This window comes from Mastacembelus armatus, chromosome 6 (genome assembly GCF_900324485.2).
Source record: "Mastacembelus armatus chromosome 6, fMasArm1.2, whole genome shotgun sequence".
In the NCBI taxonomy this organism is placed as follows: domain Eukaryota; kingdom Metazoa; phylum Chordata; class Actinopteri; order Synbranchiformes; family Mastacembelidae; genus Mastacembelus; species Mastacembelus armatus.
This window is the reverse complement of record NC_046638.1, coordinates 18,265,319-18,291,025: the sequence shown is the minus strand read 5'-3', so window position 1 is coordinate 18,291,025 and position 25,707 is coordinate 18,265,319. Positions and strand designations below refer to the sequence as shown.

The 25,707-nt window shown below is 39.3% G+C and overlaps 1 protein-coding gene across 2 annotated transcripts in view; it reads right to left on the bottom strand.

The window, feature by feature from the left end:
• Positions 1-25,707, bottom strand: part of cdh13 (cadherin 13, H-cadherin (heart)) — a 365,066-nt gene that overhangs the window by 93,603 nt on the left and 245,756 nt on the right. For both annotated transcript variants that reach the window (XM_026310825.1, XM_026310826.1), the window contains exon 12: positions 9,528-9,670. In XM_026310825.1, the coding sequence (XP_026166610.1) occupies positions 9,528-9,670 (143 nt within the window). The remainder of the gene's footprint in view (positions 1-9,527; positions 9,671-25,707) is intronic.

Genomic DNA, 25,707 nt, shown 5'->3' with positions numbered 1-25,707 from the left:
GATGCCCTTGGCAAAAAATACTCAGCATTGTTATTACTATGATTATTTTCCTCAGCCACATAAAAGTGGATGATGAAGGAAATGAAATAACAACAAGCTGGGACTAGTGGAAGCCAGAAGCAGGGCTCACGTATGAGGAATGGCTCATTGGAAAATGTCACAATACATCACACAGCAGCTAAACAGTCTGGAAGACTAATTCACAGGTGGACTACAGCAAGGTGGTAGAGGAGAACGAGAAAAGATAAATGAAGGTAAAATCTAAAATGAGAAAGGGAGGAGATGAGAGCAGGAAGAAAAGAGCTTTGAAAGGAAGTGATTTTGAAAATTATATAATTATATGAAGTGTCTACTGTGCTGGAAAATCTTTTTTCTTGTCACTTTACTGTGCATAGCACACGAAAAAACTTTATTACCACCCACACAAGCCTGAAAAGTAATACACACATGCACTGCTGCATTTTCCAATTTCTCTTCATTTACTGAAACAGATTCCTGAGTCCATTCTTGTTAAAGCTGTAACATGACTCCATCCAGTTGCAGCATGGGCCACAGCGACTACACATTATGTTGAGATCTGTACACAGTCACACTGGGATACCCCTTTTCTCCTTTTCCCTTTGTTACATGCAGAACAGTGTTGTTCTGCATTGTCCTTGGTTAGGAAATATGCTTGCACAACCACCACAGACCAGCATTACACAGTAAGACCAGGGGATGAATCACAGCACAGAAAATGAAACTGCACACAATAAGATGCCAAAAAACCCAAGAAACACAACTAACACTTCTCATGTACAAGTATATGTTTCATGTACAAGTATATGTTTCATACCATACCATGCGCATAGTGTGCATAAAATTATTAATGCTTTGAAAACAGAAGAAATACTCTTATGGAGATGTGAAACTCCACATAACCATTCCAAAAGAAAATTTCATTAAAGTATTCTGTTTTTTTTTTCTCAGGAAACAAAATAGGAAAGAAAGAAAAGCAATTAGTGAGAAAAACTGCCTTTGATGATTTTTTCTCAACATGACAAAAAAACTCACACTAAAACAACAGTTTATTTAAATATCCTTAGCCTTTATATAGACTGGATTTTCCTAGACTGAAAGACAGTGTGAAAAGGTCTGATACTTACACCCCCAAATACTCTATTCTACTTTATTCTCTAAGTGATAAAAATCTGTATTTTACAAGAAAATGTTTCATATTTTCCACTGCTCTTTCCTTTGATCTGTGTATTTCATATGAAAGAGCAGCTACTTCTGCCATTCTGATCACTCACTGTAGATGAGTTAGATGGTATCCTATTTGGTTTTTGTATTTGCTCTATCTGTCTTGAGTCCCAGACCTTGTTAAAACTCCCTTCAGATAACCCACTTCATTCTGTCCCATCACTCATCAGTCTCCTCAGGGCTTCAACAAACACTATCACATGACACCCTGCTAATCTGATTGGCTGATCAAAACTGTAAATGAAACCAGCAAGAGCCAATTACAATAGGCACAAGCCATTAAGAGAGATGACTTAGGGGAGAGAAGCAGTCCTAGGGACAGGTGCATAGCTGCTAGTATGGCAAATTACTTTCAGAATAGATTTTGGGTTATCAGTTGCTGGCTGTTACACCAAGTGATTGGAGAAGGATTGTATTGATACAGCTCAAGGTAGGCTTATACTGCAAGCTCTTTTGTGCTAATTAAACCCGAAAATTGCCTTCCTTGGGAGATTTTTTTTTGTTTCGGCCTGTTAAAGGATTTTTATTGAGATAAACTGCCAGATCCAAATGAAAAAAAAAGTCTCTTCACACCCAAGTGAAACTACTTTAATTAGCAAGTTTGTTAAACTCACACTATTCACATCACTTGAGCAAGATTAAGCCTACAGTGCCAAACATTAGAATAAGCTCCTTTTAAAGTTTATGTTCGTAGATTTCCACAGTAGCTACATGCGACAAACTGCAATAAGTGAAAATGAGTTACACATCCAAAAATTATTAAAGGCTCTAAATTCCCCTATCTATACAACTAAATATGGGCCATGTTAACTCAGTCTCTGCCAGATTGTCCATAGCTGTCTATATTGTCTATATGTAGACATGCCAAATCTGGAAAATCACAAGCGTAAACAGTAAAAGTGTTGTATTCCATTAAGCTGCTTCACTTTCTGGGTCCTGGTATAACGCACACACCTGCACACACCTCTGCCATTAACATGTAATCTGTATCTGGATATCCCATATGGATAAGGGAAACACATGTCAATAGCAGGTAGTAAGAAAAAAGAACAGATTGTCCAGACCACATCTGGAGGTGGTCCAGTTCACATCGAGATTGGCTCTCAGTCAGGTCAATGCAGTCTGGAGCACTTTGTCGAAAAAAATTCACTCATGTGGTTGACAGGTCACCCGATCCCACCTCCTCTTCATAGCTTAAGCAGGGCATGTATAGTAGCATCTGCAGTTAGCAGGTCGTCTCCCACAAAGAGTGATTTATTAACAGTGTATAGTCATGCTAGCAGCTGTGTGAGCTAAATGCTAAGATGACAACACAAAAATGTGGATGTAGAGCAGGTTTAATGTTTATCATATTTACAATTTTCTTATCACTGGCAGGTGCAACCAAGTTTGCATTTGCCTTTAAACACCCCTGCTGGTTGTGGCAGGTGGATTGTCTTACCTTTGGAAAGTACCAGACTAATTAACCCCTCATAGCTGCTCGCTGCAGTCTTATAACAAACAGGTATCTATCATCGAGGTACAGTTCCCAAAATGTCAAATATTCCTTTAATTAAGACATAGTATTTGTTTCAGGCCTACAAAATCAGACATTATCAATGTAACACCAGTTACTAAGTTACTTTTTATGTGTGTATGTAGAATACTTGGGGGAGTTTTAACATGAACATGGGGAAGGGAATATCACAGATGAAACTGAGCAGTTCCCTGCTGAGAAGGTGTTAATTGAAGTGGCCCTTACAGCAACTTAGAAACTGTGAGATTGTGTAATTAAACCACCCTGCACACAGCAGTCCCACCACCGCAATCATACACACTACCATACACAAATGGTGACTTGAACTCTTCATCAGAAAATCCGCCTCTGACAGATTTCCTATGTCTAATGACATACTTCCTAGATAAAATGAAAGAGATCCTCCATCGACCGTGTTTGACTGACTCCATCATCTGACTTCATTTTTCATTATATATCCCTCTCCATCTCCACTACCCACTCATCTCATTTCATTTAGATTCCTGTCATTAAAGCTACACACAAAGCTGCTCACATCTACACATGGGGAGCCCTGGTAGGAATAGGCTGGGTATGAAGGTGGGGGCACTTTTTCAATTTAAATTTTATTGACTACGCTCACTTTCAACATAACCAGCAGTGTCAGTGTTTTATAAAATAAGTAGCCTGGTATCACTGCACTCAGACAAGGCTCTCTTGCTGAGTGGGCAGAGGCGTATTTGTTTTTGCGTGCCAGGCACAGTGATAACTTCTGATCTGTGGATGAATCAGTATTCCAAGGACACAAGAGAGACAGAGCCCGGCAACAGAGAGAGATGTTTCTTCTCCGGCAAAGCTGAACAAAGATATTCTTTAATCACAGACATAATGTGAGCCTGTTTACAAGGTTGCGAGTTCCCCAAGAGGTTCCAAAACAAGTCGAGAAATGAAAGACAGAGGCAGTCAGAGAGGGACAGGAAGAGAGAGAGAGAGAGAGAGAGAGAGAGAGAGAGAGAGGTTGAGGAGGTTCTACTAAAGTGAGAAAGACACAGTGTGCATTTGGGGTTAATGAGGCAGTGCGGCAAGACAGCGGCGGCAGCAGAAGGCAAGACAGCGTCGAGCTGTGATCCTCTGTGCTTCTCAGAGCATATCCCATTACACTGCCATTATCCTGGGTCAAGATGCCTTGTTTCCCTACCCTGCACCCTTCCCTCACGGTGGCGTCACCCCTACCTACTGCTTCACAGGGTCATAATTGATTGGCTGAGAAAGAACACATTTCAGCAAGGTAGTTAACCCGCTCACCTCTGTGGCTGTCTCCATAAAGAGATTGCCAAGTGCGAAAGAGATATAGATAGAGTAAATGACAAGAGGGGGGCAGTAAACACTTCCAGAAATCATATAACTCTGCTGTAGTCAAAATACCGTCTTGCAAAACTTACAATCTTCTCTCAATTTTCTTCTCAAAAAAAATTCACTTCATTCCTTTGTCCCATCATTTTTTTTTTCATTTTCACCTGTCACTTTCTCTCTAACTTGTCTCTTCTTTCCTTCTCATTTTCTTCCATGTTTCTCTTTTTATCTTCCTGACACTGAGCTGTTACTATATTTACCATTCTATTAGAGTCAGTCTGCTCTTAAGCTCCTGTGCTCTTGGCTCTTGTATAATGAATTCTTTGGAAAGTTATAGTAGACAGTCATGGCTGATTTCTAGCATTCTCTATGCCTTTATCTGCTATCACCTCAGCAGCAAATCCGACTAATAATCAAGTACTGATTCATCAAAAAAAAAAAAAAAAAATCAGGGTTTAGGGGAGTCTCAGTTTATATTTAAAAGCCAAATAAAAAAAAAAAAAATCTCTGATATCTGTAAACACTGCTGCTGCTGCTTCATTCTTTCCCTGCTGTAGGTTGAGACAACTTGATCACAGCTGGCTAAGAACACAACATGAGCTTATCTATCTGCATTTAGCCTGCCAGACTGGCTCACTGTGCGCTGGTGACATGACAGAAAGCAGTGAAAACCACTGTCAGGGCTGGTCTGAAACAGGGAAATTACTCAGTCCATTACGACAATGAGCGGCACACTGGTTCGCAGTATGGCAATGAGGCAGCACAGTGGCAGACATCACACACAAATATGGATGCATGTAGAGACACACAAAGGTGTGCTTGCGCACACACACACACAAAGGGATATCGCTGCTACTGACAGCCAGATACCACTATCGGTCTTTTTCTCTCCTTTGAGAGAAGAGATGATGAACCTATTATGTGGACCTGTCACAGTGAGATGGACAGATACACGTACTGCAAACAGACATGCACACACACACACACACACACACACACACACACACACACACACACGCACACACGCACACACACACACAGTCCTATTTAATTTAACATCCATCTGAGCTCCAAAGATTTTTGTTCTGTGCCCCATTATAATGCATACCTTCTCCCCTTTTTCTGCCTGCTTTTGATTCGAACCAGAGTGGATGTGAGCTGACTGTGATGAATGCTGAGACTGATCACACCTCGCAGTCTGAGTCTGTGTAATACCTAATATTCTTGTAATTAACAAAGCTTTCTTTGACTGTGCGGACAGACAAGCATGTTTGTTTCCATTCCTCGTGGGGACGTTACAATGACTAACAATCACTTTCTGGAGACTCACACCAATTATCACTTACCCCTTTAATCAAGTGGTGATCCTAAAATGATGTACATGGTGGGTTCCCCACAGTGTAATCATGCAGGTTTTGGCCCCCACAATGTGAGTAATACCAAACACATGGACACACACACACACACATACACACACACACAACTCATATTACTATCTTTACGAGGACACTCTTTGACATAATGCATTTCCTAGACCCTTACTCTAACCCTAACCCCTACAGACTTCTGAGGCTAAATGGAGGTCTCTGCTTATGTCCATGTGTTCAAAGCAAACACTGATCAGCTCCTTTGTGCATAACTCAAGGAGTTTTTAATAGCAGGTTCCGTGGCATCAGACATTGAAGACTGCATGTGCGTAAGTATGTGTGTGTGTGTGTGTGTGTGTGCAGATGACGCAGATGACTGGGGCTTTGATAATGTATTCATGTGTCCCAATGACAAATGGCTCCCACCAGGAGGTGGTTTAACATTTAAATGAGGAGCAGAAGAAAACATTAAACCACAACACACAGGCAGTGAGTGGATACGCCAGGGCAGGCCGGAGAGACACTGCATGTACCCTGACAAAGACATTAAAAACAAGGATGAACACACAACTTCAATCCACCCACATGCAAACACACAGATCTGCCAGTGCTGGATGTGAAACCTAATGTGAAGGAAAGAGAACGGGGTAAGATGTGGGAACAGCTGGCGTCCCGGTGGGGAATCAGAGAGCAGAAGAGGATTTGTTGGTGTGCAAAAACAGCAGCTACTGATGAGAGTTTATATAAACAGCCCGTCATGCCCTCTACCCAGGTTGGAACAATATCTTTTCAAACAATATTGCGCCGCTCTGCCGGTCTGCCAGTTGTTACTGCCCAGGCAAAACTGGGTTACACCTTTTCAGTCATTAACTCAGAAACAGTAAAAAACACATGATGGGTGAAGGCAGACATACTGTGAACACTAGCAGATGTAAATAAACAGAGGTATAGTCACACATGAGCATGCATACACATGCAAGCGTGTCCCCATGCAATAACACATTAATTCAAGTCTCCAACTTCACACATCAAAGACTGACAAATGGTTCTACAGGCCTCTCCTGAAAGTGCAGCTGATTACTATGGCAACCGTGGAGCCTCTGAACTATAAACTCACTGATGCAAATTCTGCTTAGGTGACCCCTGGCCTTGACATCAACATTATCATTACTTCACTACCTTGTTAATCCAGCAGATACGGTGGTTGATCTTCTCTTCTTGCCCATTGTTTGTTTAATTTTTGCCTACCTTCTTCTCCTCTCTTCCTTTTGATCCCGTCTTACTTCCTTCCCTATGTTCACTCCCTCATTCACCATCTGTTGCTGCCTGGACTGCTCCAGCTGACCTGTGCTCATGCTGCTGATCAGGAACTACTTCAATCTGTCGCTAACCATGCAAAACATTTACCAAGAGAAAATGTCTCATTCCAAGCTTGCAAGGTCAATAGGTTTAGGCTGGCCATGGGACTGGCCAATGACAGAGGAATGAATTCTTAATTCAGAACCACATTTTCCACCTTCAGATACACAGTCTAAGATGTAAGGTTATGTCCAGGTTATTTTTATTTTGATAAATTTTATTTGGTAACAAATTGTAAGACAACATTTTAGTTTTAGTAGTAGAACATCTATCACTTTCAGTCAGTTGTCGTTTATGCACAGGTCCAGCTCATATATATGTCTCTTTTAATTGCTCCCTTTCTTTCTGATGTAGCATTGCTTGTCCTTCTCTCACTCTGGCCCTCTTCCTCTCCAGTGCAAGCGAAGTGTCCACATAAAGGTGAAGACATGAGGGTCAAGCAACATGCTGTTGGTAGTCTGCATCAGTGGGTGTTCATACAATCATGCCGCAAAATCACTATGGGAAAGGAGCTCATTTATCCTGTTGATGACAGCAGCAAAAATGCCAAGGTCAAGCAGATGTTATTAGTCTACTCACATTTAATCATGGCCACACCTGCACTGACACAGCACTTACACAGTACACTGACATTTTTGTTCTCTACACCTACATCTACCTTTCACATGTGATTCTGTGCAGAAAAGCAGCCTAAGAGTTTATAGATTGAAATTTACATCCACTTGATGAATTGGCACAGCATTTTCTTTCTTTCCTGATGATACACCCTCAAAACCTTGATGATCCTGTGACTCTTCCTCTGCCTTTTTCTTTTGTGTAAACTGCCTTGATATGATTGTATTGTGATTTGGTGCTATACAAATAAACTGAATTGAATTGAACTGTATTGAATACAACAGCAAGGTTGGTTGTGTTTAGAGTTAACTATTGGTTGAATTGCCATAAAATTGGGTCAGGGCTTCTCATGTCATGTCCTCCTCAGGGTGAATTGTACTGACTTTGCTGATCCTCTGACTTTCATCTGGCACCATCATCAGGTCAAAACATTACTGCTGACAATAATTTTGTTCATGATTTATTTCAATGGTAAACAGTATATCTGCTAAACACCCGCATGTTATCAGTACTTATCAGCACTACCTCCAAAGAAAATGTCTTGCTTTGACATATTTTTTAGCAAAACCCATTATAGCTTAGCAGGCCAATCCTTTAAAAGGCCATATATTTTTAAACCCAAGCATCCAGACAACAAATTGATTGAAGAGGGAAATGTGACTATAATTCTGAGTAAACACTCGAGTGCTTGGATGGGAGACCTCTTCAGAATATCAGGTGTCGCAAACAAGGTCTGGCTGTCAGACTAGCAAATCTTCCCTGAATCCTTACTGGAACATCTTTCCTGGAGAGACCTCATTGCCTCATGTGCTCAGCATGGAAAGAACTCCAATGAAGGTTTGATACCCAGCCCTGATAAAAGTGATTCTTGTGATGTTTGTGAATCTCCTATATAGGATCCTTCATGCTCATGCATATGTTGAATCCATGCAATGCATCCAATGCATTTTCTTTGATTAATGAAGCTTTTCATTACTAAGGTTATATGTTTCAGGCTCTAGTATCTTGAAAACTACAAAAATACTAAGCTGTATTGTCTTGCCCTTCCTCATTCTGGCTTCTTCTTCACCTCTTTCTTATCCACTTCCTTGGCACTGTATCTTTCTCTTATGTCCATTCCTTTTTCATCTTCTGTTGACCCTTGCACCTCCTCCAACTTCTCCTCCTCCCCCACAATTACTCCTCTTTCAGCGCTCATCTTTCTAAGGCTGCTGAATTCCCCAGCACAACGATGCTATTCTGCTGCCTACTAATAGAATCTCTCAGCTCCCCTAATGGATCTGCCAGACTCTCCCTGAGCACAGGAGACCAGATAGATTGATAGGGAGAGGGAGAGAGACAGGGGGGAGGAGGGGCAAAGACACATAGAGACACAGAGAGGTGATGAGACAGAGAGAAGCAAAGAGGAAAAAAGAGAAATGTGCCAGGGCTCTCAACACCTTCATCTCTGCCATGGAAAGTCTCAGAACAGCAGCTCTACTGACACAGCCAACCAGCCACCATATGGTCCGATGGAGGCAGTGTCACTTAAGGCCATTCCACCGTCACCGTGGGAAAATGACAGTTTCATTATGGCCAGGTGAATCTAACAGACAGGGTGAGGCCTTTCTATGTGTGTACTGTAGTTTGTGTGGGACAGGCTTTGCTTGTAGTTTTTTATGTTTGCTGCATAACCCAGGAGAAATGCCTGGGTTAGGGAAATGCAAATCAAAATGAATCCATGTTAGGAAGCCTCACTAGCACATTGCCACTGCAGTAAACAGAGTCTTTATCGAACTGACACACATAAAAAACCTTAACTGTAACACCTTAAAAACACTTTAAATATGTTTGTTTAAAGTGGTCGCTAAAAGCTAACTTTGTATGATTCATTTATGTGAACACTTTAGATGTATGGGTGGTTTTACACTTTAAAATTAAACAGGACACTAACAAAAACATCCTGCATTAAGACAGACACCTGTTTAGGACAGTGAATTAAAGCCTTTCATTAATTAACTACTGGTTACAGTTACATTATATCCACGACAATGCGGCAACAATGCCAATAATCTGAAGGTTTTCTAATTGCCTTATACACAGTATCTGTGACTTACCATTATCTGTGGCGATGAAGACAGCTGTGTATTTATTGTCATGGACATAAGGAGACTCACGGTCCAGCGAGGCCGAAGTGTTGACAGTTCCTCTGACTGGGTTCACACTCAGCCAGCCTGCCGGGTCTCGCAGAACAGCATACCTGGAAGTAAAGGAAAAAAATAAGGCGTTTTGACTAGGCACCGTGGCATTAAATATATAGTCTCTCATGCAGAAAACTTGTTTTTCCAGTTTATTTTGGTTTTATGTTTTTTAGGTTACATGCACCTTACAGGCACCCACATAGATACAACAACACACAACAGAGGCAGTTGAGTACTCCATAGTTTTCTGATTCAGTGTATCCTTCTACTGCATTCCAGAATACTGCTTAAAAAAAACATTCATATTCAGAAAAAATAACACACCAGGGTTTTTATTTTTTTAGGACATTAGAAATCTTGCAAGCAATGTTGCACATGTAGACAACAAGTCCAAGTAATAATTATATGATGATAAATATAGAAAAACGGCAAACTTCTTTTTTACATGTCCACTACTACTAACAGTTAAAACAGAGTACGTGAAATAATAAGAACAGGTCATTACAGTGTTTCACTGGATGCTACAATACTAAATAAAAAATTGGCCATAATCAGGTCCAATCAATAAAAAAGGGTATTATCAAATTGGAGCACAAGTAAAATGCATTGTGATATGGTTTTGTGTACACTGTGTACAGCAGATATGTTCCAAAATGTACTGTGCATTTTAAGAATGTTTAAGAATATTACATATACATTATTTGCATGTGCCCTTGTGTGTTTGTCTGTGTTCCAAGTGAAGTTGGTAAATTGTGAGAACTAACATGACTTTTCCCCCACTTGCTGGTGGTAAATTCACAATTGATTAATATCAATAACAGAATAACATCTGGTGCACTTATACAGTATTGTACTCTTTAATAAGGTACTACTAGTGACAATATTTCAGCAAGCACCACGAAAGATTGCCAATTTAAGTTCAAGAAGACAACATTTCAATTAAGAGGTTGTTTAGTGAAATAAAGTGGGTTGTTGTACAATTACTAGAATAGTTATAGGTGCAATAATGGTGCTGAGCAAATGAGGAAATGGTGTGAAAATGGGCCAAGAGACACGTCCTGTTCATAGCCTTCATCTCAGTGTGTCTGCAGCAGTGGCACCTGCAGGGGCTGAGGTTTGAAGATGATGGAGGAGCTCTCCAGAAATCTTGTGGGCGAACGGCCAAATCGGCATCGCCTTGAAAATGAGCTGAAGAATGGATCATGACCCTGCTAATGTGGCCACTCAGCCGGCCGCTGATGGCTGGCAGATGGTGATTGGAAGGGGCTTGCATCTGTGTTAATGTCAGAAGTGAAGGATTAAGGAGAACTGGCTCACTGCTTTCCTACACACACAAATCTACACACACATATATACTGTAATTATATACTTTAATGTACATTCCCATAAGGTTACACATAAATAAGCTCTTGAACTGTGAAATATCACTCATACCATAGCTGCACAAAAGGCAATCGCAGGAAGCTAAAAGTTTCTCTAACACATACTGACACACAAGACTACAGACTTTCTTCACCACAAGGCCACTCTTCGTCAAAGTGCTCAGCAGTAGACAAATTGTCTTTGAAATGGAGCTCTTCAGCTAACAGAGCACGACAAAGCCTTGGGAAATGACTTTGCAATCAACCTCTGCTCACACCTTTCCCCTCTAGCTCTTACTCAGACACACTTTCCCTGCCAGTGATTACTACTGTTAACCAACACATATGTCTTACTGTAACAAAAGAGGCACTGGGGGGAGATTAAATGCACAATTAATAATGATATGTGCTGTACAGTATATCATTGTAGACGTTCTCTTTCTGCTCCACATTTATTACACACACACACACACACACACGCACACACACCCTCACGCACACACACACACACACACACACACAGAGGCTTAGGGAAATACACATTGAAAATTCACATAAAACCAGCTCCTCCAATAAAACAGAGCTAGCTTCATATGTAATTAACTTTCACTTTCTCTCTTCTCCCATCACTGACTATCAGACACACACTCTGTGTTACTGTCATATCATTGTTACATCTTTACTGTATAGCAACAACAAGCTGCATTGTATTTACTGTATAACAACACACACCTGCATAAGGACAAAACAAAGATTTTAAGGTAACTGGTGTCAAATATATTGGGCCAAACATATGTATACTGTATGCATCTTAATATTCTGGTACAAAAATATTCGCAAATATAACAGCCTGACCAACATTACTGGCTGGTTTTATCCAGATATATTGTGGTTGGTGTGTATGTCAGCTAATAAGTAACAAGAAGTTACGGTAGACAAATGTCAAAAATGCTTTTGAAAACTTTGTCTAACATGATGATTATTTTCTCTTTGTCAGAGGGTAAAATAAGCCTCAATAAATAACAGGCTATATCTCATGTGTTATATCCCTCCAAAAGCCAGTCTAACAGTGACATGTTTTGTGGTTTTACAGGAGGATTATGAACATTAGTTTCTCAAGCTGCCTGGCAAGACCATCATGACACCAAGTCACCAACTGTTTCCAGTTTTTGAGCTAAGCTAAGCTAAATGGCCTCTGGCAACAGCTTCAATTTACAACTAAAAACTGAATAAGTATTTAAAAATAAAATAGCAAACTTAAAATAGCAAAATATCCCTTTCATAACAAAATTTATAAAATAATAATAATCATCGTTTGTTAAAATATATAATGTTTTCAGATATTTTTGAGTTTTCTGATATCAGCTCAAATACATACAGTATAGTGTACCATTAAATCCAGACATCAACAAGTACAATTTTACAAAATGCCCTGAGTATGAACATTTTGACACATTCTAGCCTGCTGCTGTTCGTCTTTCAGTGTGAAGTACAAAGCCCTCTGTGTGAACCATGGGACTGAAGACTGGAAATCAGAAAGCACAAAATGTCCCCTGAAATGTTGGTTTTCATTCCACATAAAGTCACAGATTCACTCTAAAGCTCAAACTCAGGAAACCTTTTTCAGACATTTGGGAGAGTTGATAGCTGACAGCCAGATACAATTGAGCTATGCAGCGTACAATATCAAGGTATTATGTTTCTTACTACAGTAGAAGTTCTAAGGAAATGTAATGCTCCTGCCTGCTTTTGTATAGGCTCAAAGGTAACCACTAAATGAATCAGAGCCACTGCTCCTCCTCTCTGTGCAAACACAGGAACAGTCCATTAGAGCCCTTTAAAGGGCAAATTAGAAAGACATTAAAAAGCCATTAGGAATATTCATATCTGGTTATACGTGTTTATCTCCAAAACCAGAGAAGCCCCAAACAAATCAGTCAGTAAATGAGACAGTGCACAAACACAATGACCACACATTTCCTCATTGAACTGCAAATGCACACATCCTCTTTAAATATGCACACACAAACACAAGTGAAAAAGTAAAACCAACAACTAAACACAAGAGTGGCCTTTTTGTTCTGCTTGCACTAAGAAATCATTTTCAAGACAGCGAGGTGATTTGTCCAGACTTTTGCTTGAGTGGCAGAAAGTGCTGTGTCACGAGGCACAGACTGTGACCCCAATGTTAGAAAGAGCTGCTTGTTATATTACTCTTCACGCTGAACTGCAGGGCTAGGCCCTTGGGGGCTACTCTGAGCTGCTATAGCTGGCACCAGAGCTCGGGCAAGGGTTGTGTGTGAATGTGTGTGTGCGTAAGCGTGTATATTTCAGTAAGGGATTGCCCTTAGCAGTAAGAGGACACAGAGGAGCCTGGTCGGGGCTGGCAGGAATGCACTGCATCTGTCGGACTGTCAAGGTGTCTCATTAGAGGTGATCCAGAGCCAGAGGGTAACACAATACTAACCCATGAGGGTTTTAGAAATTCCTTTACATAAGCATCACTGAGAAGCCATCCTTTCAGTGTTTATTAAAAACAAAGGGTACATTTTAATTATGATTCAGTCTTGAAATATTCTGCCTTTAATCTGTGCAGATAATGTAATGCAGACAATACAAAAACAAACTGACGTAAAATAACAACTAAGACAAGGGTCTTAACCTATATATATTGAAGATGTAAATAATTCATTTTGACAGCTAATTCAGAAGGTCTTATCTGAGAGCAGCACTTTGCTGTCATCCTCGTCGATGGGTTGAAACAGATGAGCTCTTTATAACTCTGATCTGAGCCTTGTTCTTGTTTTTTGAGACAACTCAAAGAAATCAGGGAAAGGGAGTGAGGAAGGAGGATTTCCGCCCACTTGTAATCCGGTTACATCAGGAGTACAATGACAGCATACAATGTGTGCATCTGTGCGTGTTTGTGTGTCAATAACAGGTGTGGGTGGGATACACAGAATAAGAGCAACACAATTCGTTGTTGGTAACAGCTAATTTAGAGAGAGGATAAGAGCTAAGTAGAGAGTGCTGGAAAGGAAAGCTCATTGCATCAATGTTGATTATTTCCCAGTTTATTTCACTTAAGTAAGATATGTTGCTGGAATCTTTTCTATGTAGTAGTGGTTGTGTGACGGAGCACCTCTAATGCCACGTAGTTTGTGCTCTTTCCTCTCTTAAATACAGATTGGTTTGTTGGATAAACTAATACTGAAAGACTAAAATGCACACTGTAGAAATTGACAACTAATTTACTTTTTAGTAAACATAACTAATGTTATGTTGTTATAATATAGTGAGAGGTCTTAGGGAGGAGGTTGGGTGTGCAAAGTCTGTGACCTTAGCACAAAAGTATTGTTCCTTTAAACAGGAAACAACTCCAGTGAAGAATATTGCACTTTCAGATGAGAAACATACAAGCAGGAGATTGAAAAAAGGGGTAAAAATTGAAGCAGCAGAGGCTGAGATGTCCTGATTCTTAGATCAAGATCGAAATACCCTGAGTCCTTAATGTCCCATGATTCAACTCAACTTTCTTCATGCTATAACAGGACCAAGAACCCCAATTACATCACTATGACATCATCAGAGTTATTTTGTTTAAACTTCAGAAATCTTTCTCCAGAGCCCCCAGAGGACATTATTCAACTACACTCAAAAAAATGATCAAAAGGTAACATCTTTAGCGGGAACTCTCATATGGCTGTCGACTTCTCAAGTGGCAAGTGATAAGGTAAGTTCAGTTTTTTGCCCTCTATTACCTTAAATTACAGTTTCGGGGTTCACAAAGACGAATATGACTGATATGTGGCATCTACGTTTTGAGACGTTGATGAATTTAGGCAAGTGTTAACTAGCTAGGTAACTTCGGTTTTGTCTTGTCTTACTGGCACCTGCTATCAGTTTAGCAGGAGCTAACAGCACCACTTCGACCCCGGGTTCATTGTTTATGTATGTACTGAGTATTGATAACACACTGAATATATGCAAAAATTAACTAGACTACATTGTGTTTATTTCTATTTTAAAAAAGCAATGGTGTGCATGGTATCATGAGCGTGTGGGCAAGTTATGTAATTGGAGTCTGTCCCAACTTTGCATGCCACCCTCTACCTCAAGGCTAGTGAGAATTGAGGAACATCTCTCCACTTCATAAAACTCTAAGGAACAATGTCCTGGAAACTGTCTTACACAAGACATTAAGATCCCCTCTTTTGCAGTGATGACACTGAACTCAAGAGGGACTGCATCCTTAAAAGTCTGTGTGCCTACTGAAATGAGGACAGCAACAGTGTCATCATTTGGTAAGTAGTGATATTTTATTGTGATCTCTCAGGATTAATTCAGTATTGGGATATTTTATTTTACAAATGGTCAATTTGTTTTTAATCCTTAGAGTGCCAACTTTGAGGATGCCAAAAGTGCAATCACACAGACCACAATGGGTCTTTATGTGATGCTTAAAGAAGGAGCAGACGAAGACGAACAGCCAGAGGATGTTGGAGTGGTGATAGAGGGTGTGGAACTGCTAAACAACCTAAGAAGCATTTCCTGTGAAGATATCATGCTTTTTGGTTTGATTTATGCGCTCAACCTAAGCTACCCATCGGAACTCAGCCCCCTCACTAATTAATGTGCTTTTGTGAAACAGTTTGTTTTGTTGCCACTTCCATTGGTCATTTTTTGCTTTCAAACTGTTGGTTATAGATGGAGAGCGAAACTAAAACTGCTTTCATGGACTGATTGGTAGATGAATGACTTATGTGTTCCTTTATTTCTAAGAAAATCTCATTCAATTACCGTTTTAAATGTTGCAGAGTGACACTCAGTATATGTCAGCATAAGTCAATCTGGAAACTGTAAAGGATGTTTTTGGACTAATGTCAGCACAGGGGAATGTTTTTTCTTTTTTCATTCCTGTACAATTCTCTCTGTTTGCTACAATAATTTCTAGGGTACAGCAGGTGAGACGTTTAGTATTCTTTTTTTTTAAAATATCTTTGAAATAATAACTAGTTGAGCTTTCAGTTAGTAATAGGGTACTTTTTTTCACTTGAATCTGTAATGTAGTGATATACACCACCACTTCATTGGGTAAACCGTAATGAGGTGAGACAGGAGAAAACATACTTCTTACGTTCATATGGATTAAATAAAAAGTGATGATTTGTTTTCGACTTGAATTGTTTCATTTAAAAGAAAACATTTCAAGCTTTCTAGTCATATATTTCTTATTTTTATGAGGCAAGTATTTGCTGAGATTCTGATTATTTTATTTACGCGTCTGTGAAGAGAAATGACAGAGACAGAAAAGACAGACACCGCACCCTGTCGGCTTTCTTTATTTAGTAAAAGCACAACGTTTTGTTATTATTGTGATGGTATACAACTAAAGGTAGACCCTTTACAGATTTGGATGATATATTTCGGAGTAATTTAAGTTTGTTTCGGCGTTATCAGGAGAAGATGCATCAAAATGCGTTGGCGCGTTCGTCGACCCCAGGGGGTTAAATGTTAAATGTAATTCGTGTTCCTTAAAGTTTTAAGGTGTTGACATTTTTAACATTTGAATTTTACCTGGTCAGTGATTTAGTTCTCAGATAAAGATAAAAATCTGTTACTACAAATTACTGAATACAGTAGAAGGCTTAGGCCTTTGATTTCCTTGAGTACTGTTGGGTTTAATGTACAGTGGAAAACCATAGAAGATTTTAATCCAGCTTTTACTCAGGTTTCATGGCAGTAGAATGTTTTGTCGATGCATAATTTGTAGTTTGAGTAGCAGATGGAAAAAATGTTTAGGTTATAATAATAATAAAGTTCTCTGAACTGTGCTTTGTATTGCATTTTGATTTACTACAGGATGTTTAATAACCAATTTAACATAAATTGCTTTTATGTAAAATACTTGAATAATCACATAAGGTTTATGCAGAAGTTCTCATTACCTTTACATCAAATATTTGAACAAACACATAAGGTTTATGTGAAAGTTTGCCGTAATGTAATCCTATCTGACGAAGTTGTAATTTATTGACATCAACACAACATGAAGGAAAAACATTGCATTAAATGAGATCCCTTACCTTGAATTTATGTTGTAATATTGCATGGAAAATTTACATGTAATTAAATTACATAAAGTCAACATTTTAGGCATGATTATTTTTTTGAGTGTACACATATACTTCAGGAAATTAGATCTTTAGTTTCACCTTGAATACATTTTCAAAAGTTTCATTATGGGTTATTGAGTGCAGACTGTTGGGAAACATAGCTTTTTCTTTGGCAATGAAACTTACAGAATGAGAAGGGATCTGACTACTTTCACTGCTGTCTTTGGTGGATACCATACTGTACAAATCAGAGACAACACAGAATATAATTACATGTTCTTAAAAATAATTATTAGGGAGAAAGAAAAAGGTAAGTTTAAATAATTGTTATGATTGCCCCATAACCTCAGTGTTTGACGTTTAATTATTCCTTTTTTTATTTATCCTTTGCTTCTTAGAATTGAACAGTGGGAGTCATACACTCACCTGAGCTAACAGGCACTGATTGTTCACACAGCCCCAGACAAACATCCAGAGCTACAGAGCAATTTAGAGTCCACAAAAAAACTCCCAAAGCATACACTGAATTCATCCATCTCCTCATTCAAGCTGAGCCCGTTGCTGTGTTGAGGCCGTTTGGCTTTTTTGGGGGCATGAATGTTAAACATTAAGTTTCACAACCATAACATTACAGGATTAGTGGTCAGATCATGTATATCCTGGAGGTAAACTGATCTGAAGTAGTGACAGAGACATGACTGCACAGAGAAACACACCAGCTACTGTATGTACAAGTGTGTACCTGCACATACCGCATAGACTCTCCATCTCTTTGTGCATAACATAATTTTCTTAATGCAAAACACCTCTTTGCATCAGATTAAAACAACAACCCCAGTGTATCTGTATTACTGTTTTAATCATTGTGGAATCATTTTTACTTTGCTTTTGGTCTTATTTCAATCAAATGAAACAGTGTGGAAAACATCACTTCTTGTAGTGGTTCATTACCCACACACCTTCTGCAAATCAGGGTACTGCACATGTAATTTCATTTTCAGGGGTTGTGAGTTGTTCAACGGTACATAATGAATACAGGTAGGGGCACCAAAAAGGCTGGAAGCTACACTACTATTTTACTGATTAAAATGCCCACCAGTAGGGAGAAGCTAGTGATGCATAATGAGATAAAGATCAGTGTCAAACGGCTCAGACGCAACATGTATACCCAGGTGCTTCTACAAGGCTTTAAAGCATAATAATTCATTCCATCTGAGGTTAAGGGAAAAGCATTCAATTTGAATATTAAAACAGCTCTAAGCACGTGTCTATAAAGCCTGTAGAAGGTCACACACCTCTGCTCTGTTTAGTCATTTGATAAGCTGACTGTTTTGTACTCCTGTGGAACTCTATTATAAAACTAAATTTAATTTACTGTATGGAACTTTTATTTCAATGCAAATTCTCTTTTCTCTCACTTATACCCACTTTAAAGACACACAGAAATACACACCTGCCCCACCCAAACTGTGCTATTTTTAGTGTCAGTGATCCCATTTTCAGTTTTCCGCAGTGCACTGCAACTGTACACTCGTACACTTGGATGGCAATTGACAGCATGCGAAAAGGTATTATGCATTTCTCTCACTATCCCAGTCTCTTCCACCAAATTCTTTAACTTTCCATTGTGTTCTTCACTCTAAGTTGCCTTTTATTTTATCTTACTGTTTTTAGTTGTTTCTCTATCAGATTTTGCTACTTCTTTTGCCAGCAAGATCTTCCAGTGATTGGAGACTAACTTACTGAGAAAAACGGGACTGCACAGAGCCAGTGCTCTTCTAGTTGTGAGCTGTTGAGTGTGTGTCAGCAATAGATATGGGGACATCAATCAGTAAAAGGACATGGATTGTGCCAACTTGCGTTTGGTGTAACAATTGTACAGTTCATCCAAAGTTGTGGCTAGCAAAGCGAGTGGCAGGGGGAAAGAATGAGGGAGGGGGACCAAGCAGGAAGAGTGAGATAAGGACAAGGATTGAGAATCGAGATAAGGCAGGGATGCTTGACACTGGAAATGTGAGTAAGTGTGTAATGAAAGCAAATTCAAGCCTCTCTCCATTGCCAACTCCATCCTATCGCTTCTTGGTCCTACTTCTCTGATGGTGCCATGTGAGCTGCCACTCAAGAGTCCTGCATGGGTTTAGCTCTCCCAGTGTACTGTGAACCCACCCACACATACACCTGCAACGCTCAGTGCCAGAATGTACCCGCCACCAACAATTTTCTCTAAATTAAATTTGGACACAACACAACCAATTTACATAAGAATTCTCACCAGACTTGCGCTGTACTGAAAAAGACTTGGAACTGCTGCAAGGTGTAAAACAACCCATGGAAATATATAAATGATAATAACAACTGAAAAACAGTGCAGTGGCATGCAGATTATGAAGGCAAAAGTCTCCATGCTATAAATGGATAATGTGACCATAGATCTAGCCTGTTCAGACCAACTTATTGGCAGAGGCACAGACTCACAGAGACAAAGAGAAAAAGAGAAAGTTAAGCTGTGAAGCTACTCTGCATAAAAAAAAATATTACTCCTCTGGGGTTTCCTACAAAGAGCTTGGTCAGCCACTCTGGACTGGATTTCAATTTTAAACTGAGCTGGGCTGCCCACTTTTGGTCAACCACTGCTGCAGGCCATGTGGGCAAATTACCTGTGTCACACCTGTTCACATTCTGGTCCGTATCAGCAAAGTGTAGCAGGTTTATACAGGGGAAATAAATGTGACAGTGCTGCGAAAGGGGGAAAACAAACACTGGCACATGTTGCATCAATCATCTGTCACACAGATCCAGTCGAGGGTTTGTCTGTGCACAGATTCCAGTGAGAAAAAACATGTAGAAAAAGGTGTAAAGAAGCAAAAGGTGTAAAGGAATTTAATTATGGTATGTACAAAGCTGTTGTTTGTGTATATGCATGCTAATGAAAAACCCTGAAGGCTTTAATGATGGAACAGTGTCACAATGTAAAAGTATTCTATTAAAGTGGTAAAAACTCTTTCCTTAATATGCAGCTCTTAGAAAGCCGTCTGTTGTCAAAGAATGACTTAGGGTGGCCAGGGAACAGTTTGCAGAAACACATTAAAATAGCTTTAGTCATTATTGAGTTATGAAAAAAAAAAGAAACAAGCAAACTCGATGGATTTGGTATTTACAGAAAGAAATTATCCTGTCTGAATACTGGAAATGACTGTGACTGTGATTTTTTTTTTTTTCACGTTTGACTTCCTCTTTGCAAATCTCTATGGAGGCCAGTCTCGCTGCCTGTCCCTGTAACCCATCCTAGCTTGAATCAGACCCAGGCAAGAGTGTAAATGAACAGGGATTGAACCTACATTTGATTTATCTTTTACACAACTTCAAAAAGCCTCAAAAATTCTCAAAGGCTTATTTCAGCCAGCTGACTATTGTTTGTTGTGAGCCAGGTAAAGTCTAGCCAAGTCTGCCAACTTCACTCTACAACTGCAGATGCTCCACCGAGTATGCTCAACAAAGATCCAGTGTGTTGACTTAACAGCAACAGTGGAGCAAACGCAAAAAGATGGCAGGCTGAAAATCAAAGAAGAGAATGAAAGGTGTGCATTGTCAGTATCTGGCAGGAACAGAAGGGAGTATGCAAGGACACTCTTTTGACACATGAGTGCACAGAGAAGGCACATTGGCTCTGTACAGGAGTATATCTGCACGTGCACAGAGTGACACCAGTGTGTAGTCCTCATTCTGTGTAACATCATTTTCATAAATTAGCAAGCTTGAGTAACACAACACAGAACAAAAAAGTTATTATCATAATAAGGTGCAAAATAGCACCTCTTTGCATCAGTTGAAAACCATAACCCTGTAATTAACAGGAAGAAAAGCAATTTGCTCCTGCTTCATGGCACAGCATGCCTCTCTCCCTGTTCCTCTTGGCATCTTTTAGGATTGTTTTAATTATTTCCTGGCATACAGACTGTACGAATTCAGGCTCTCCCTGCCCCCAGTCTCTCTCTCCTTCTCCCACACACTCACTCTTCTCTCTTTTACCATGCTCTTGAAATGCCTTTACTCAGCTGCTGGAAATGAGAAATAAATGTAAACATCTGATTAGCCTATAATCAGTTTTACGTCCCAGAAGGACAGGGGGAAGAGAGTAGAAAATGAAGGAGATGCTATGACTCAGCTAGTCCTGTTCTGCAGGATATTAAAATTGAGTTGAAGTTGTCTCCAAGAGCCCCCTTTTCCTTCTTTTAGATGATGAAATGTTGTACTGTATCAACATAGCCTTATACTGTACTGTGGTGTACTGGCAGCAGTGCTAACATAATGGCACAATAAAGACCCAGTCCAGATGATTATTGAACTTCATAATCCACCATAGTTAAAGAGGTTACACACATTTGTAAATTGCATACATTTCCAGCACACTGGCTTCTTTCAACAAAGAGCAGCAAATGCGAATTGATTTTTCCTACTGATGCATGTGCATTACAAACAATGACTTAACATCTAAAGTACATCCTGGTTTATTTTTGGACATGAACCATGGCATAAAGAAACATTTGTTTGAATATGTGGGTGTGTTAACAAAATTACAGAGCAGATTAAATGAAAAAGGTAAATTTAAAAGTGATACAAACCACACCAGTAATAGATGCCATTAATTGCAGGTCTCCTGTGTTTCACATAACTTATAGATGAGTCCTGCAACACCTTTATTGTTTGCACTTCTATTACCACAGCCATCATACTGGGTGAAAAAGTTCTTTTAAGAATTCATGGAAGAGTTTCTATTCAGTAGCGGGAAACCACTGAGCATCTTGTGAGCAACGATATAGAAGTCAAAGCCTCTAAAAAGAGTGGACAATAACAAAGAAAGAAGGAAAGAAAAGAATGGTGTGTTTATGATCGAGAACAATGCTTTCAGAAAGGTTTGTTGTTGGTATGTCTATGGAATCAGAATCATTAAAACCTGATGTGAACTATCATAAATCAAACTACTGAAAAACTGAATTGTGTTTAGTACTTAAGACAGTTCCCCAGACTGTATGTGATGAAAAGATAACTGTTAAAAATCTCCACTACTGTTATTACTAGTGCACAGTTATTCCTGTTGACCTCTGATGACTTAGCCTACACACAGACGACTGAGTGGTTGTAGGATAAATACATTTATACTTCAGGTCAAATGAATGGGCTCTGCTGTTAAATGGCCCCTTTAAACTTTGGGGTAACTCTGGAATTAGTTAATAAATGGTCAGAATGAGTATTGAGTTTCTCTTTATTTATTTATTTTTCTGTTTTATCCCTGATGCCTTTGTGCACTTTGCAGCAACCAGCATATTTAACTAGCCAAGCATATCAGCCAATCAAATCTACTAGTGCTATTAGATTCTTGCGAAAGTCAGCAGATGAATTACAGTACTGCTTCTCAGCAGTGCAGTTTTTTGGTATGTCTTGCTGTCATCTTGCTCTCACGTCCTGCATCCTCACTATCGCTCTCTTTCTTTCTGTTAGTTATCCTGCACAGACAGTGACAATTTCAGGTAGCTCTGAAGATGATCACATTGTCTGACCTCTCTTAGGTCAGCCTTTGTAGCATTCAACATTTTCCTCCTTCACAAATACTGTCATCCTCGCCATCTGTCTGTCTGATCTTTCTCACTTTCTCCTTCCTCATCTCTTTCCTTTTCTTGGCTCCTCAAAGCTACCTGCCATTTTTCATGCCTGAAATCCTGGCTCCCCTTCCCTCTTCTTTTAAGTCTCATCCCTTTTAACTTGAATATGACCAGAGTGAAAAGTGAAAGCAGACAGGTAGCTTCTGAATAATGTATGAACCAACTGTTTGAAATTCCCTCGATTTTCAAAAGTAAGTAAAAGAAAACAACTTAAATGTATTTTGGAGGAGACAGAGAAGTCGTCAGAAGGTGGCCAAGCCTGGTGACCTCTGAGCCCTGGCTAAACTGGGATGCAAGGTGTTATCTGACAATGTGTATTTTTTGAAACAGTGGAAATGTTTTGCCAGTTTTTCATCTATTCATCCATTGTTCAAGGCATTCTGTTTCATCTGTCTACAGATTCTCCATGTGGTGGAAAAATCTTAGGAAACAACAGGTTTGCTTTGTCCTGTTGTCTGGTTTGTTTCAGCAGACAAAAGCGATAAACATTTACTCTGATCACTAGAAAAAGAAAACCACTACCCACACATGGTGAACTAGAAAAAATAACAAGAAAACAAATAAATCAAAAGTAAAACTCTCTCGTCTTGTTAATGTCAGTAGAAACTCAGCACAGACTTTCCTGTTGAACAGTCTCCTTTTTCCACCAAGCATCAATGATTCCTTTGACAACTGATGGTGAAGTGAGAGCTAATTAAATTAGTCAAACTTTCTTAATGACACTTCAGATTATTTGCTCCCTTCTTCACAGCCAACTGGATTGGCACAGGAGCAGCAGGCTTCCGATAGGATTTAAAGTATCAAGAGAAAACTTTCTGACTAAACTTTTAAATTTCAGGGTACAAAACTACCCTGAAGTGCAATGCATTTCCTCATTGTCAAGTGCCCACGCACCAAGCAAAACACTTTCTGCAGTCAGAGGTTTACCACAGATAAACTTTTGTCAAAAGTGAGTCCAACTTTCCTCCATCTCCCATCTCCACGCCGTCACTCTCCCTGTCAGACATAGACCTCCGTCAGACACAGACCTCCGTCAGACACAGACCTCCTCTTCAGCAGACTCATAAAACCGTTCCCCTCAACTACAGCCCAACTAAAGCCGGTTGAGGGGGCTCAAAACCTTCTTCAGCAAAAAACATGAGATAAATCCCTGAAGAGCCTAATGATTTGGCCTAAATACCGAAATACTCAACAGGATTAAAATGACTCATATTTGCTGCAATTATGTAACTTGTGAAGGGTGAATGAGAGGAAGGGCTAGCTGAGGTCAGTTTGAGGGAAAGAGCTGCACATAATGATAAATGAAAAAAAGGCCAATTCCTCTATTGTTGCTTTTAAATATTCTTTTCACTACAGTACCACAAAGGGTAAATTAAAAACATAAATCTTTTGAGCCCTGAGCACTGTTGCAATTAAAACTATTTAACATTTTAAAAGTCTATTAATAGTTGCATCATGTGATTCACGTGACCAGTAGATGTTGTTTGAAACTTTTCTTTCAGCATTAGGATTTAATTACGTCTCCTCCAGAAAATCTTTCCCTTCACATTGTCGACGCTATAAAAGGAGAGAGGAGAAAAGCGATGAGCTCATTAACGACTGCAAGACCGTTCGAGGCTCATCAGAGTCCAGGATACTTCAAAGTGTTTGTGGTCAAAGTGCAACAGACTTTATTTATTTAGTTGGTGAAATGTAACAGGCCTGCAGGAAAATAACCTGCTTCTCAACAACATTAAGAAAAAAATAGGTAAAGGAAAGCTGTCTAATAACTTGGATAATGAGATAGCGCTGCTTAACCCTGCTTGGCTCTGGGTGAGAAACCTGGCTAATGAGAGCATTTTACGGCACAGCCATTTCTAACTTGCTACAGCTTTGTGAAGCATATTCCTGCTGTCTCCAACTTCAAATACAATCAATTATTGCCATAATTTGACTGATTAGACCTTTAATTAACATTTCCATTAATGTTCACAAAGCAGGTAAGTTGTCTCAAGGCTTGATCTCGGTTCAGCCATCATTAAAATATGTATCTGAAAACTGCAGTGATTGGTAACCCATTGGGTACCTGTCCTCTGTGAGCCTCCTATATCTGCAGGTCACCTGAATGCTGGTACAATCACTATCTGCATGTAAACCTGTTGTTGTTTCAGTTACATCAAATTATTCTCAGATCTTCTGATATTTAATTCATCCATCTAATCTAATCTAATCGAATCTAATTTTGTTCTTAGCATAGATAGTTTTGCATGCCACAATAGGAAAAGCATATAAACATAATTAATCTCTAATTAATCTCTAATAATTAAATAATAAAGGCTGAATTCCATTGACTTACTGAAGTTTTAGGGTTCTAGTACTGTTGGTTTGTTGTCACATTGTTTATACTTAAAGCACAGGTTTAACCAATGAAATGATAATGTTGATTATGTTAAAATCTGCCATTATCCCCATTCCTTATTAGGCATTAGGCATATATATTATGCCTATTATGCCTATTCATACCTACATACAAACATTGTAAGTATCTGGTTTTACCATCTTAGAGGTCTTGTAAAGTTAGTGTGTCCTATGTTTTGTAATGCATTGACATTGGAAAAGTGGCAAAATATGCTCAAAAATGTCAGTATGCATACTAAAAATGCCTGATTTTTGATGGAGCCTTTTCTCCCACACATTGCTGTGCCCAAGCTGCTCACAGCTGGAAAACCGTCAAACTGATTGTGGAAGGTGGTGAAGGAGATTTATGAATGCCATAGCAAATTCAAAATAATTATTAAATCCTGGGGAAAATATTTTTATGTCTATTTCTGTACTTTGAAAGACAAAGTCGGAGTTTGACTGACAGGCATTGATGCATGTACTGTATGACTTCCTATATAAGAGCTAAGTATGTCTATTTTTGTGTACTAGCTGTTAAAACTGTATACCAAAACAATTAGTGTATAGTATAGAATGAGGA